Consider the following 16,383-nt stretch of genomic DNA (forward strand, 5'->3'; position numbering starts at 1 on the left):
AAGGTAGAAGATGCAAGCCAAAATTAACATGGCAAAACACATTCAAAGAAAAAGAAAAAAAGAAACAAAAAAGAAGCAAGAGACAGATATAAATATCTTAAACAGAATAATGGTCACACTGTGAGGGCATACGCAAAAGTAAAAACATTCTATGGAAAAAAAACTATACTTGACAGTGCTAGGCACAGGAATCTCACTACCTCCATTTTGAAGTTGGTAGACAAAAAGACTAAGGAAAACACACAAATGTCAATAATTAACAACTTGGGAGAGATGGAAATGGAAAAACTTTAGTAATTGAATATGGTACTTATCAAGACCTAATGGAAAGATCATACCTATCTTGAACAAGGGAAACATGTCTTCAAAGAAGAAAAGGTCTTGAATGCAAAAAGGGTTCTGTGATAAGCAATTTAAAAGTGGAAGACAGAACTCTGTGGTGATACCCAAACCATCACTTAAACAGCACATCTTCAGAAATTTATCTAGGTACAACTGTTTTATAATTTTTTTTCTAACTTTTTTAAATTTCTTCAAAACATTGGAAAAACGTTATTCAATATTTCCCTTCTTGATAACTTCAGTTTAATATTTTGATTAAGAATGGTCATGAAGGAGACTTGAAACAACACAAATGCATCCAAATATGTTTCTTGATATGTTTTCCTCTAGGAATCTCAAATTACTGAAAAGCATAGTATTGTCATGTCAACCTAATTGTTCTCTTTTCTTTCAGCATATTTAAAAAAAAATCCAGGTGATTATTGTGTATTACTAATTATATTTATGGTATCTTGGGTTGCTATCGCTTGAGGCCAAAGAAAAATATCTATTGCATATGCGTTTCCATGCATAAGTAGGGAGCTGGGAACATACAATAAATGAAGCCACATGCTGATGACCTCTGTCAAGTGCAATCTGTGCAGGAGTGCATCCTTTACTATCCTTTATCATCAGGTCCTCTTTTGTGCCTGAGAGTACAAGCACAGTGCAGGCTTCTAAATTACCCCTTATTGCAGCCCAATGCAAAGGAGTGCAACCTGATCATATCAATGAAAAAACCACCAAGTTGAACTTTCAATACATATACCAAGCAAATTGATTAAAACATGAGAGAAAGAGCAAATGAACAATAGCTTATCCCTTAGCATCTACCAGAGTTTTACTCAGCTGTGCAGGAGTTTTAAAAACTTTGGGAAATAATTCCTTCAAGCACCTTCATGTTATTAGTATAAAACACAATAAATCCTAGAAGATTTTAGGGCAGTTGTGGTGTAACATATTATCATAGTATCTACTGTACAATTATAACATGAAGTCAACATCAAACTGCAAAGTCAAAAGCAGATGATTCTAAGTACCTTCATTATCTTGTCGTCCCTGAAATGCATCCAAAAATAAAAGCAATCTAATACAGTCTGTGAAGCCTTTGTAAGAGGACCTGAAATGCCATAAAATCCATTGGCACCACAGTCATTGATCAGAATATAAGCAAATGCTACTTCTGCTTGTCAGGAATGGATTATGCATTTTATTTTCATTTTCTAACACCAAGATGGCCAGTGTGTATTACAATGGAGAAATTTGATCATTGGAACCTTCAATTTCCCCAGTCTTGAACAAGCCTTGATATTTAACCAGTTTATAAAGCCTTCAACTAGTACAATGAATGAGAAAACACCTGATGTGAAGAACTTAATTGAATAAATGAAATACCTGTAAAACTGAAAGCTACATGTGAAAAAGCTTTCTGATCTTCTCTCAAAATGAATGTATGTGATATAAACTATCTATCACTCACTAGAGGTATGTTTAGTGTTATCTTTTATGTGTAATGTAGATATAAGCTAGTGTGAATGCTTTCACATACCAATGTAATGGACTCCTCCCATCATTGTCAGGTACATCAAAATCGGCATTCCATTTAGTGATAATATGGTACAGAAGAGATGTCTGCCCGTACTGAGCTGCTACATGTGTTGTCTGTAACAAAACTATCATTTCAGTACAAGGAAAACTCCCAAAATGTAAGATCCAATCCCCTTTGCACTACAATTTATCATATGGTATTGTTGTCACACATACAATCCTTAAATCAATTCAAGATGGCAAAAAAAGAAGCTCAAGTTTGTTAAATAATATTATCTAAGTGGACAATTGTCAGTGCAAATAGAAATAAAGGCAAATACATTTCACAATGCAAGAACTGGTTGTTGAAAACTGCAGTAAAGTCCTGGGCTTCTAATTGCTTCTCTATTGAGAAGAAATAACACACCAAGATTCATCCTACGCAATTAAGCTCCCTAATATTATCAATTAAACTCATACAAGAAAACATCAGAGTATAGATTATCAAAGTATTAAAGCATCAAAATCCTGTTATAAAAGGAATGAACCCCCAAATAATTCCCTATTATTAAATTTAGTAATAACAAATAGAAAGACCAATAGTGGAGCAAAAATTGATGGCTTACATTAACAAACTCAAACTCCAGTCTGTTGGGCCAGACTAACTGGTGAGTGAGGGACACTCGCTAAGGTATCTCCTTGCCTTGTGAAGTAGGTATACTCTTCCTCTTCCTTATCCTGTCTAGTAGACAGCCACAATAAGGAGGGGGGCATATATAGGGTCTCCCCTGTACTATAGTTTTTTTTATTTATATGCTAAATCTTGGATGGTAATGCACATAAGTTGCTAAATCCCGAAGAGACACACATTTTCCAATTTTTTATTTATATGCTAAATCTTCTGAAGGTAACGCACATAAGTTGCTAAATCCTGAAGAGATACGCATTTTTCAATATGCTAAATCTTTCGAAGGTAATGCACATAAGTTGCTAAATCCTGAGAAGACACCGCATTTCATATTCATAGTGATACAAGAAGGTGGATCTATGGATATTCCAAAAGTCGTCAGAAGACACATTACAATTACAAGCACGGTTTATGGGTGAACTATCAGATTTGGCTACCTGTTGGGCTCTCCCTCTCCCTTGGTCATTCATGGTAAGGTGGGCATCTTACTAGGCGAGGTAATCACTTCTTCTTTTCTTTCTTTTTCGCTTTCATGCTAGTAGGACTGGATCATGAAGCTATGTTATTTACAGTGTTGCTCTTGTCTTTCTTATAGTCAATTATGTTTTTATGATAGCTTTCCAAATATGATATTAGTATGAGAAATATTTCTTAGCAAGGTTTCTTGTGCTAGTTGATTTAAGTTTGTTTAGTACTAACCCTTTCTTTTATAGTGTTTTGGTTTTTTTCGCAATTTTGTGCGTGTATGTTGAGTTAGAATCCTTAGCCTGGGGGTTTGTGTCCTTAAATAAGTGTTATTTTATTTCGTTGCGAATCCACTTGGATCTCTTCTTTCTTCTCCTTTACCAAGAGTTTGCATTGAGTTCATACTCTTGCTAAAGTGGGGGCTAAATGTATCATCTTAAAATGGAAGCACTTCCATGTTAAGAGTATTTAGCCCTCCGAATAAGTGGTTTGGGGTCATGTCAAGCGCCTTGAATGGGTTTTTGCATGGATCTGGTAGTTTTCCCCCTATTCTACTTCTCTCTCTATTTCCAACCTATTTTTGACAACTTTCTTTGTGAAACTGAGGACTTTGACTTTCTAGGTCAAGGTCAACCTCAACCCTGACCTAGGTCAAGGACGACTTCGACCCTAACCCCAGGTCCATTTTCCAATTTCTAGGAGTTTTGGAACATCGAGCTTCGGAAAGTTTCATTTTCCTGCTTTCGAGTCGGCTGTTTCAGGTTTCAAAATCATAAAATCTTAAATTACATTTAATCTAGGTCTATTTCTAGGGGTTAAGGTTAATTGGGATTTAATGCTCCCATGTCGGCCTTCTCTAGGAGTTTGTGCCCTAGATCTCTATATAAGGAAGCCTTCTTCCCTCATTTTGACATCTATCTATTATCCATGATTTAGGAGCACATACACTATTTTGGAGCAAAGTTATTATATACATTTTATGAAGAGCATCTACGATCCATTATCAAGCATCCAATTTCAAGTGAGCAAGCACTCTATCATTCAAGCATTTAAGTTTTCCATTGAAGATCAAGGATTGAAGCATTCAAGCCTTTGAAGGGATTTGGTTAAAGCATTCAAGATTCATCATTCAAAACCCTAGATCTAACCATCATGGTGGTGTGATCTTCCTTCAAGATCCTTTGTTCATCTTCAAGATCTATTCATTCTTCTATCAACATGGATTCTAAGCATACAATCATGGAGGTTTTGATTTACATTTGTTAATGTTATGTTCAAGTTTTCATATCAATATACTCGTTTACATTTCAAATACAATTGCATATCTATTGAATATCATAGCTTCATTGTTAGATTTACTTCTATTGCTTGCTAGCATTCCTTATTTCAATTCCATTATTAAGGTTGATTCTAAACCGGGGTTTGACCAAGGCAAACCCCTCATCCAAACAAAAAAACCATTTTTCTTGCAGATACAGGTGTGGAACAGCCAATTAAAGAGCAGATTTGGATACCCTTTTCGTTGAACTTGCAAGATCCGCGAACAATAATTTTGTCGGAGCAATGCAGGTCAAGGTTGAATTTTTGGGGTACAATTGTGCCCCGAGGTAAGATTGTGCCCCGCTATCAAGGTCAAGGGTGGCCTCCTTTCAAAAGGACAAAAGTTTTTTGGGTTTTCTCCGTCTCGATGTTTCCAATCCAGAACAGGTTGTAGAGATTCCCAAAAATTGTACACAGACACCAAAAATCAGCATTTTCCAGATTTATCCTTGTTCAAGGTTAGTATTTTTCTTTTATCTATTCAAGATTTAAGTAGATACTTTTCAAATAGCAAGACCATAGGATCTCCTTTCTCCATTACTTGATCCATTTGTGCATTGATCAATTTCTTGTGCTTAATCAATTTGGATCACTCCTTTTGGGAATTCAGGTTGAGGATAGGTTCTATTTTCTTCTTATTCACTTCTCTAATTTACTAATGCTACCAGTGTGGAGTTTGTCATTCCAGGATTACAGCAGCTACAAGAAGTTTCCAACACAGCCTAATACGAATGCCTGCAATCAGATATGCTAAACCGCCAGTCAACATAAATTGCAGAGATTTGGAATATAATCACTTGCACCAAACATTCTAAATACCTCTTCTAATTGCAGCATGAAACTCTTCCTCAAATTGATCACAACTATAGTATAATTATGGTCTCTGAATAAGACCATCACAAGCACAATTCGCAAGATAGTTTCACCAGTTCAAAGGTGCAATAACACTTAGAAGAAAGCATAGTTCTTCAAGCACAAAATCTGGAACCCTTATTTCCACTTCTCCAAACACAAGTCATGAATCAATTCCATTTCTCAACTCTTGGTTTTTCATAATCCACAAAAAACCAATCATGGCTTCTTCAATACACTTCTCATGACTTATAAAATATTTAGCTTTTCTTGCACTTGCTTTAGATGCACTTAAAATATAAGATTTAATTATATTTCCCTCTACTCAATGTGCAACAAAATAGCATAAAGCATATTTTAGTAATCACGTATGCCTCCCTTTAAATTGGGACTTTACATTATCTGTCATATGCACTTTATAATTTGATTTTATGATCTGTAAATAACTCCTTTTAATAATAAAGTCAAATAACATTTAATGATGTCAACTTTTAAATAATTATTAATAAAGTATTACTTTATTAATAATTAAAATGTCATAACTCCAAAGATATTATTTCTTGATTCTGTCAGAACCAAGAGGCAACCCACGGCATTCACTGCTAACTAGGGCATCTTACTAAACATAATAAGGGTTTCATCTCTATCAACCCTTGATTTACTATAATTAGTAAATCCCTGAATATATGATCAATAAAGATGTCAAAGGTCATCACTGCAACTGAGGCTGGTCCACATGCCTTGTCCAGTATTAAAATGTTGGATAGAGGACTTAGTAGAAAATTATAAATAGTAATTTTACCAAACTAAGCCAACTAACGAATGAGTCAATCACTTTGCATATCATGATCTTGTGCCTTTGCGAAAAATAGCTCTGACCATAATTTGACTTACTATAAATGGTACATCCGCAACTAGAAGCTTTGTTAATGTCACCATAACCCCACACTTCTACCAAATTGCCTAGGTGCCTTGCTAAAGAAGAAACTCTGATTTTCCCAAAATAGACACTATAAATAGCAAGTGTGCCAATCTGACTCAAGCAAAGAGCTATTCTAAACATCCCTGACCTCTGGTGTGGGAATTGGCCTCCAACTCTGTCAATTGAACCCTCTGAACAACTCCATTAGCCTATGATGGTTACGAAATAGGCCAATCCTCTGAAAGTTGACACTCACAAAAAGGGAACATTACAAGGCCACCCACAACTTTATCAATGAATAAAATTGAGTAATCAAGAATCTCAATATCATATTAGGAGATGATTAGTTATGCAACCACTTTTATGTGATTGACTTCAGAGATTGTGACATGATCTTAGGTATGCAATGGGTGCAATCCCTAGATAAGTATTCACTGAATTACCAGACTATGGAAGTCAAGTTTAAAGGAAATGGGAAGAAGATTGTCCTCGGAAGGATCTCCAATAAAGTTCCATGGGTGATAACAACAAAGAGGATTGAGAGAATCTTTTGTAAAGGCCTACTAGCACAGGTAATACATCCCTTGATTCTTCCCACAAAGTATCCATCAGGCAAGAAATGTATGCATCATGGTGACATTTAGAAAATTTCAGACAGGCAATGTGTAGGTTTCAACAACATGCCTCCCAAATTACCATTGGATACAGGGTTTCAGGATGCTCTAGAATTATTGGGAGTTAAACCTGTTATCACTGCACCATATCACCATTCAAGAGGGTACAAAGAGGAGACAAAGAAGACAATCATAGAATTTGACATGGGATTCCTTAGACCTTGCTTCAGACCCTTTGAATCTTCAGCAGTGCTTGTGAAGAAGGATGACATTATTAGGATGTGCATTGACTATAAAGCAATAAACAAGACGACCATCAAGACTACACATTGCATTCCAAGGATAGATTAGCTCATTGATGAATTGCATGGAGCTGTGCACTTCTCCAAGATTGATCTGAGACCAAGATGCCATCAAATTTACACAAGGTAACAAAGATTTTGAGAAGACAGCCTACTAGTGCGCTGTTATGAAAATGTTAAGTTTTTTGGTCATGCCTTTTGGACTAACTAGTGCCCCACCTACATTCTGATCATGCATAAATCAGGTTTTCAATGAGTAGCTTAGAAAACTTCTTTTGGTTTACTTTGAAGACATATTATCTATAGCAAGACTTGGAAGGAACACTTGGAACACTAGGCACAGTTTTGGGCATTTTAAAGCTGCAATCCTTCTATGCTAAATTGTCCAAATGTGAGTTTGTGTCATATGAAATACTGTACCTGAGTCATGTCATAAATTCCAAGGGTCTTCAGGTAGATCAACAGAAGACTAAGTGATCCTTGCTTGACATGCACTCACAATTGTACTTAGCTAAATAAGTTTCTTGGATTACATTTGTTATTATAGGAATTTGAGAAAGGATTCTCTCAATAGGCACACATGAACGATTAGTTAAAGAAAGGAGCTTCCGAATGGTCTGAAGAAGCTGAATTTGTTTTTGACAAGTTCAACAAGGTAAGATAAAAGATATTCCATTTAAAAAAACAAGATATTGGCCATCAGGCATGCACTGGCAAGTTTAGACAAAATTTAGATTGTGGAAAAATTGTTGTGAAGACTGATCATGATAGTTTGAAGTTCTTCTTGGATCAAAAACATTGAATGATTGCCGACAAAATGGGTAAGCAAGCTGCAGGCATGTGATTTCCAAATAGAGTACATGAAGAGTGAGAGGAATGTGGCGGCTGATGCACTTTGTTGGAGCCCTGTCCTATACTTGTTATCTAATCTTTCTATTGATTTAGAGCGATTCTATTATTGTTGAGTATCCTAAGAAATAATATGCAGCTGACATCATTCATGAGGCTGTGAAAGATGATTGGTATGTTGTGAGTGAGAAGGTAATCCTCTACATGAACATAATCTTCTTGGTTCCTGAGACCAGGATCAAGGAGAAGAATCATGAGAGCCTTTAATGATATTCCAACAGTAGGACATCAAGGGTATTATAAGACATTCAAGCAAATCCATGAAAGGTGTGCATGGGAAAGAGTGAAGGGGAAGCATATTATAAAATGCATAATTTGCCAACATGACAGAGGAGAATGACTCTTTCCAATAGATCTGCTTCAACAACTACCAATTCCTAAGCAGAAATGAGAGAGTTTATCCATGGACTTCATGACAGGTTTACACAAGATACAAGGGAGAGATTATATTTATGTTGTGGTTGATAGATTGAAAGTTTTATTGCTCATGCTTCAAATTTCAAGGCAACTCAAGTGGCAGGCATATTCTTCAAGAACATATTAAGGTTGCGTTGTCCAAAAGCATTGTCCACGATAGGGGTGGCAGGATTTTCAATTCCTTTTGATAAGAGTTATTTCACTTGACATGGAGCTCACACCATGTAATAGCATCCCCAAACTAAAGGATACATAGAAAGTTAATTCCAGACAAGCAAACCACATTGATCAGATGGTTGCACTTGACTGAATATTGCTACAGGACTCACACCATATGTCCATTGGGATGACAAGTTGTAAGGGTCTTTGTATTGACAATGCACTATCTTTTACTCATCTATTACTTTTAGATAGCAGGGTGACAACAGTAGGTGATTTGATGGGTCATAGTCAAAATTTTGATGTAGATTGGAAAAGAATAGGAAGGTCCTTTGAGGTAGGAGCTTTCGTTTCCTTAAGACTTCACCCATATAAGTAGACTTCTATTTAGAAGAAATGAGTTGAAAAGCTTAAACCCTGCTACTATATGTTGATGTTAGTGTCGGAAGGACAAACCAAGAGTTGGCAAGAAGGATTCCTCCCTGGCTAAGGAGTGTTAATGTTGTAGCTATGGTCGGATTCCTACAGGCCAACATATATAACATAAAGGTTGTGATAATATATTTATTGTGATATAATTATACTAATAATTATTGACAATATAACAGTGTTACCCCAAGTTTCTGGGTTGGATATAGCAGGGGATGGGGGGACGAATTTCCAGGACAGAAATTTTTTTTGCCATTTTTACGGATGGCCAGGGGACAGTTATATAACAATAAGAAAAATTGAAATATTCATATGAAAACATGGATAAAGCATGCACTTATACATAATAGAACTTTAAAATATAAGAATTACCAAAATTCATATGCCAAATTTATGCCACTTTGAGAGTCAAAGTCAAATTTGTTCTAGAAGTCAAAGTCAAAGTCCCCTAGGCATCCCCAAGTCCCTAGGAGGTTTCCGGGATGGGGACAGCTGAAAAAATAACGGGGACGCATCCTCAGGTAACACTGCAATATAATTATATTATATGATTGTTGGGATAATATAATTATATTATATGATTGTTGAGATAATATTATTATATTATAATAATATTGTGATATAATTATTATAATGATACAGTTATTATAATAATATAATTATACTAGTATAATTATTTGAATTAATTAATTTGGCCAAGAGTGGTGACCCTTGACAAAGGGACACCACCAATATATATAAAGGAAGATCAAATCTTCCCCTTGGATATAAAAAAAAAATTTAAAAAGACTTACACTCAGAAAAACAACATGGCATCAGAGTCTGTCAATGATCTCTGGAGGTGAATGAGATAAAAGTTCAAAAGATGAGAACAAAATTGAAAACAAATTTGCAATAGCCACAATTAAGAGATACATATTTTGTCTTAAAGTAAGAATATTGTATTTAAGGCAAAAAAAATTCTGAAAGTGAGAATATTGTATTGAAGGCGAAATTTTGTCTGAAGGTGAACCACTCCTTGTAACAGCAATACATTGATAAGAAAAATATATATGTATGTTTGATATTTGTGATAATAATGCTATTGGCTAAGATAATGCATATAGATTTTAATTCACCTGCAATATTGATGATCGCATTTCTCTGATGACTGATATATTGTCAATTATGACGTATACTCTGAGGAACATGATTACCAGCCCCGTGTCTGTATATGGTTGTGTGAAATCTACATTTATGCTACAGTCTGAGAGTATCAGTAAAACTGCATCAAATGTCTTATTTGTAATCTGTTAACGACAGGGATTCCATTCATCTACATCATGTGGGACTGGAATATTCAGGGGAACTAATATATTATAATTGTTGTGGTTACAAATATTATTATCGGCTTCATATCATTTCTGGACAGGAACTATAATTGGAAGCAATAATATATTTAATCAAGTTTTTATTGGTACCAAACATTTACGTGCCCAAACTCTTTGACTCCTACATCCAAATCTTTCAGCACAACCCACAGTTATTGTGATGGAGACTCATTTCCATCCCACAACGAACATTAGTGTTTCTAATGTATGGTCGTTGTGCAGAACATGTTTGTTTGCCAAACTCTTAATGCGAACTTTGTGGATATTGTTACTCTCTTCTGCACAACCCGTCAATCACATCTTGCAAAACATGACTTTGGTGTTAAAGATTTCACAGAACTGCTGTTGAGATTGTGGTTAGGGAATATTATCAAGATTGGACGAATGTCAGACGTAACTAGTGATAATTGTTACTACTAGCAGGGGGGATCATAATAAATGCAAGCATAGGAGAACATAGGCTTGTGCCCTCCTTACTTGGATTGAAGATTTTTGTTGATCTGTGATTGCTGGAGCACTTGAAGATAATACAGTGTATAAAGTTGTCATCGCTGCCAAATAATTTTGGCAGTCTGTAAAATTAAGTTGGATGCTGTGATTACTTGTGGAAAAGTTCGAAGTCTTTGAGTCTTCTAGAATAAGCCATTAATGAGGTCATGGACTGCTGAAGACAATACTCAGAATATGGAGGAGAGTGAATTTGTCTTTAGATCATGCCAGTGGAAAAGTTTCAGGTTATGTCATCAGAGCAGAAGCTTGGGATAATGTAGCACCTCCCCTACCCGAGCAATGCCCATTTCCCTAACACTATGTACTGAAGGATTTGTTAAATGGTGAACCAGAAGAGTCCAAGCTCTTTGTAAATAATGAGAATTCGCATGAGAAAATTGAGCCTTCTAGAATGCTAGTGGCATTAAATGATGATCAAAATGATGTTTTTAGCACATTTATTGACTGTAAAGGTCATACCACAGATGCCAGATTGATAGGATATGAAAGTGTCAAAGTTCTTGGAACAACAATTAAATTACAGAGAGAGGAAGAAACTTCTCAAGCTTTTTTAGTTGTTAAGATGCCCCTCTGTTATCTTCAAGTTAAGGCATTGTAGAAGCACTGATAAGATTGTTATGGATAGAGATTTCGTTTCTGCAGATAGCATCAGCAACACTGCACAACACTCTAAGGGATATAGAGTAATACCTGAGATGGATCCACACTTGAAATTGCAACAAGATCAATTAAAGATGAATGCAATGAGTTAAACATTTCTAAAAAGCAATGCATGCCTTGATGGTTCAAAAACTGAAGGAAGCTTTCATCATGCTTCAAGTTATAACTACCCTCTTAAAGAGCCTTCTGGTACAACAGGCCTTACCTCCTTGTTTGGATGAAAGAAGTAGATTATATCAGGAAGGATATTAATGAGCATTTGCTCCAAAACAGTGAGATAAGTATTCTCTCTTGAGTACTGTTTTTTAATTTTGTAGTTATGTGTACCTATATGTACTGTGAGTCATTTGCCTTGTTATGCTCTTGTTATTCTCCTTGGTCCCTGGGGATGTTCTTGCAAAAAAGAAGAATGGCGCATTAGGAATGTTATCGTGGCATTTATGCAGGTGATTGTAGCATATGGGATTAAAATGCAAAAGGGCTCTCCTAGTGAGGGAGCAGATTGCAAGGGGACTTTGTTCTAAATCTCAGGATGGTCACATTTCTGTCTGATCTAGGGATAGATCTTAAGACAGCAGGTCCAAGCTGGTCTTGAATCTAGCACTTTCAGCTGTATGCAGGTCATGAAAAATGATGAGTCTCTTGGAGAAAGATTCTTCCATGATAGGTGTTCAAGGGGGAAATGGCATCAATAGTAACAATGCAAAAGAGATGTAATAAGTTTAAAACTTTCCCCCTGGGCCATATAATACAAGAGAAAGAGGAGCTTCCAAGCATAACTCTCAAAGACAACTAGGTTTGAATAGCGAAACCCAAATGTGATAAAGGGATGCCAATACAAAACCCAAACACGTATTTTTCCTATGTGTTTCATTGGCTCCATCTCCCTTATCGACATTTAATTCACCATGTTCTTTCTTGCTATATTACTAAGGAAAAATCTTGGATGTTGCTCAAGAAAACACAAACCATACTCACACTACTTATGCATACATATGTGTGGAAATGGATTTAGGAAGGGCTTGCCTCATAAATTATTCTAAAAAATAGGAGATATGATGTTCAAAATTGAATTATGTTGATACTCCTTTCCATGGCCACTTTTGTCATGTGTATGGTCTATTGGCATTTTCCTTTTTGTGGGCACTTTCGTCATGTGTATGGTCTATTGGGTTTTTATTACCTCGAAGGGTTTTCCTATTTTTATAAGAATTGCAAGAAATTCTCTTCTCAACCAACTTGGTGGAAAGGCGCTAAGTCCAATCATCTCACTTATTTCCCTTGACAAGAATTCTATTCTTCTAAAGGTGCTTGGCAAAGTTTAGGTTGGCAACATTTTGAAGGCCTCTTCAAACTCAGAAATAAAAACTTCAACTCCACCCAACCCCTCCACATCAGTCAATAAGCCTTTGTCTTTAATTTAAGTTTTAAACATAAGGGTTGAAGATTTAAAAGGTGGAACAATCAGCACTATAGATTCTATTTTAGTCGAAGATCTGCAGGTCACTCCTTGCCTGGAGTAGGAATGGACTTAAGAAAGCAAGAAAAAGGGACATTAAAGGGGAAAGACCAACGTTCATATGATTCTAAGATCTTCGAGTAATGTGAGGAGAAAGTGTACAAAGTGTGAAGGCCTTGAAGCCACTTGGCAAATTGTTAGAAAATTGTACGTAGATATAATCTAGCTTGTTAAGAAAAGCTAAATTGACGACCAAGGTGGCATTAATAGCTGATTGATAAACTTTATTTTGATTGGATCTTGTAAACTCTGTGTCACTACAATCCTACACTTAAATGCTTTTTGACAGTCCCTAGATGCTTGATCCAAGTTTATTAGCAAAAGTTACTTTTATATGATATTTATTAGTATAATATAATTTAAATTTATTATTGTTATTTACATGAACCTATACCCTACCCAAGGAAAAAACATATATAATGTTTTGTATAATATTTTATGCATAAAACAACATTTTCTGAACTGGATATTTTAAGCCAATGAATTCCCTTATTTTAAGCTCAGTTCAATGCTTAATCTGTGCAAGGTTCTCGTATGGTATCCTGGAATTTTGCTGTCTAAAGTTGAAAATTTGAACACCTAAAAGAGCTATTTTAAAGAAACCAAGGATGTAAGATGCACTGCTTTAAAATGTAATAAACGTAGGGCCCAAATTAATTTTCATTAAAAGTGACGCAGCACACAAATTAAAGATCAAATATGTATAAAGTACACAGAAGAAAACTTAAAATATAACTTCCATACTGAATACCAGAAATCCGCTATCTAGAAAATGAACACAAGTGATGACTACAAACTACCTGCAAACCTGCAAATGCTAAGAAATCCCCTATCTTTTTTATGATGAAGAATATATAAAGAAAACTGACAACTACTTAATGCATTTGAATAGTATTCGCATCATATAGGGTTTAAAAACTGGATATCTTCACACCAGAATAGTAAAAATTCATGCATATAAAATTGGCCAGAAAGGGGATTCAGGAAATAACACTGGTAAATATCAAATCTTCCTTTGCATGGGCAAAAGGTTGTAAACTTAATCAATTGCACCACTTAATCCAATTTTTTCATATTCATTTATCATCAAATACTGATCTGTTACAATTTACATTGTAATTGACAGTACACTGTCTTCTCCCTTTCCCAGATATAAAAAGCTCCATCGCTGTTTTCATAGACAGGAGTAGCAGACCACAAAAAATATAAGTAGAATCAATGTAATGTCCCCATTTTAGCAGTTGACCAAGTGTGTACGCGTTAGCCTTGTTCTACATGGTCCCGAGGGCTAACGAAGGGTTTAATGGGATCTTGGAGTGTTTTGGCCTAGTCATTTCCAGTTTGGGCCAAAACGAAGTTGATTTACTTAGTTTCAGGCATACTTACTATTTTTAGTAAGTCGGCAGGACACAGTGCAGGTCAATTTTGGTGATTGGACTCGATACTCCTCGGTGAGAGCTTTCCGATGAGCTATCACTCGCATTATTCGGAGTCCGATTGCTAATACATTTTAATGCCTGAAGTTTTATTAAAGTAACGTCTAATTTAATTGTAAAATATTAAAGTGTTACTTTAATATATATTTTATGGTGATGTGTACCCAAGGGAGACATAAGGGGTATTTTAATATATGTTTTATATTACACATCTTTTATCCCACATTGCCCATATGAGTTGAGGGGACCCGTGGGAATAGAATAAAAGGAAGCATTTGTGGCTTCATTAGACAGGTTGAATATGAGAAGAAATTGGTGTGTGAGTTGTAGCTTCGTTCTTGGCATTTGAGGACGTCTATCCTCTCTTGTAACATTCTAGACGTCATTCCCTTGGGGTTTGGCCTTTGGAATTCTTTGTTATTGGCTTCATTATCAGGCAGTTTAGTTGCATTTTCGGCTACAGGCAGATTTGGTATTTTGCTCATATCTTCTTCACTACTTGTCTGACGCTTATGCCGCTTTGAGGGAATGGTATTATGAAAGTAGTGGACTGATTGAAGGACAAAGTATTGTAGCAACAAGTTCGAAAGCATGGGCTGGAGTATTATGTCAATACTGCTGAAGTAATTAGTGAGTTGATAAATCTGCCATGTATTTGGTTTTATGAATTCTGAAAATAACATTTTATTAGCAGCAGTTCATTTCCACTTTGCATATCATTGTAGTTTATTTCTTGTTTATGTTGTATGATACCAATTCCATGCACGAAACACAACAAACAAATAAATGTTTGATTTTCGGAGTTATAAGGGGTTTAAAACATTAAACAGAGAAATAAGAAGTTGAATGCAAACTGTTTGACATAATTCCTTTCAGCAATTTGGTTTAGTTAGTTGGGACATCCAAGGGTGTCCATTACAGTGGTATCAGAGCTATAAGTCCTGCCATCCTGTGGAGGTCTTATAGGGAATTTGGAACAGCCGGATAGAGGGAAAAAGTAAGTAAAAAAAACACAGGGTAAGCATTTATGTTTGAGCATGCGACAGGGGTCTTATAATTTCCGCGATACCAGAGCAAGACAAAATAGGATTTCAGACTTGCAAAGCAAACAGTCTAGTACATCCGTGCAGGGGGACATTGAATTCAACCATACAGACACAGAGGAGATATTCTGTGATCAGGACAATAATATGGGTGATCGAGATGACAGGAATACAGGATTAGGCGGAGGCAGAAATGCTGGTCCAGATCAAGGGGAGGTACTGTTCCGACAGTTACTGGATACATTAGAGCAGGGGCAGCGTATGCAGCAGGAGCAGAATAGGCGAATGGACATGATGTTGCAGCTCATGGCTAGACAGATGGGTGTCAATATTAATCCAGGTGATGCCAACAACAGAAACAATAACAACGAGGGAAACAATAACAACGGGGGAAACAATAACCATGAAGGCCAAGGCAACAACAATGGTCCTGAGAATAACATTAATGGTAATAATGGACACGGCAACAATGGGAATGAGGCTGATAACTTTAGACACGTTGCACGCCCAACACGGACTGTGAGCTCGAGACCTCTTCTACCCACTTTTCCACCCAGAGATCCGGTTCATCCAGTAAACGAACCGCAGATTACCGAGTTACAGGATCAGTTCAGGAGGGACTGGGAGGCTAGTGGACCAGAGTTTCAGGCGGATATTTCTCTTAGAGATTATATGGACTTGAGGATGAGACACATGCCTAAAGCAGGAGGGAGGAATCAAAACTTTGAGCTGAGGAAGAAAGTTGGAAAACTTTCTTTACCTTATTATGATGCTTCAGGGAAGATGACTGCACGAGCTTGGGTGCAGAAGGTAAATACATACTTGCAGCTTAATTCTATGCCTGAGGAGGAGGCTATCAAGTATGCGGCTATGCACTTGGATGGCGTTGCACATGAATGGTGGCATAATCAGATTACATC

General features: G+C 36.2%; 1 protein-coding gene across 1 annotated transcript in view; it reads right to left on the reverse strand.

Moving 5' to 3' along the window:
- The window catches only part of LOC149551920 (protein S-acyltransferase 24-like), a 99,549-nt gene that overhangs the window by 71,000 nt on the left and 12,166 nt on the right, over positions 1-16,383 (reverse strand). The window contains exons 3-5 of the mRNA XM_089787418.1: positions 1,871-1,983; positions 1,362-1,441; positions 877-1,040 (exon numbers count right to left, since the gene is read on the reverse strand). Of these exons, the coding sequence (XP_089643544.1) occupies positions 877-1,040; positions 1,362-1,441; positions 1,871-1,983 (357 nt within the window). The remainder of the gene's footprint in view (positions 1-876; positions 1,041-1,361; positions 1,442-1,870; positions 1,984-16,383) is intronic.

The sequence above is a fragment of the Cupressus sempervirens genome, chromosome 6 (assembly GCF_028749045.1).
Source record: "Cupressus sempervirens isolate cs-2001-9-10 chromosome 6, ASM2874904v1, whole genome shotgun sequence".
Lineage (NCBI taxonomy): Eukaryota > Viridiplantae > Streptophyta > Pinopsida > Cupressales > Cupressaceae > Cupressus > Cupressus sempervirens.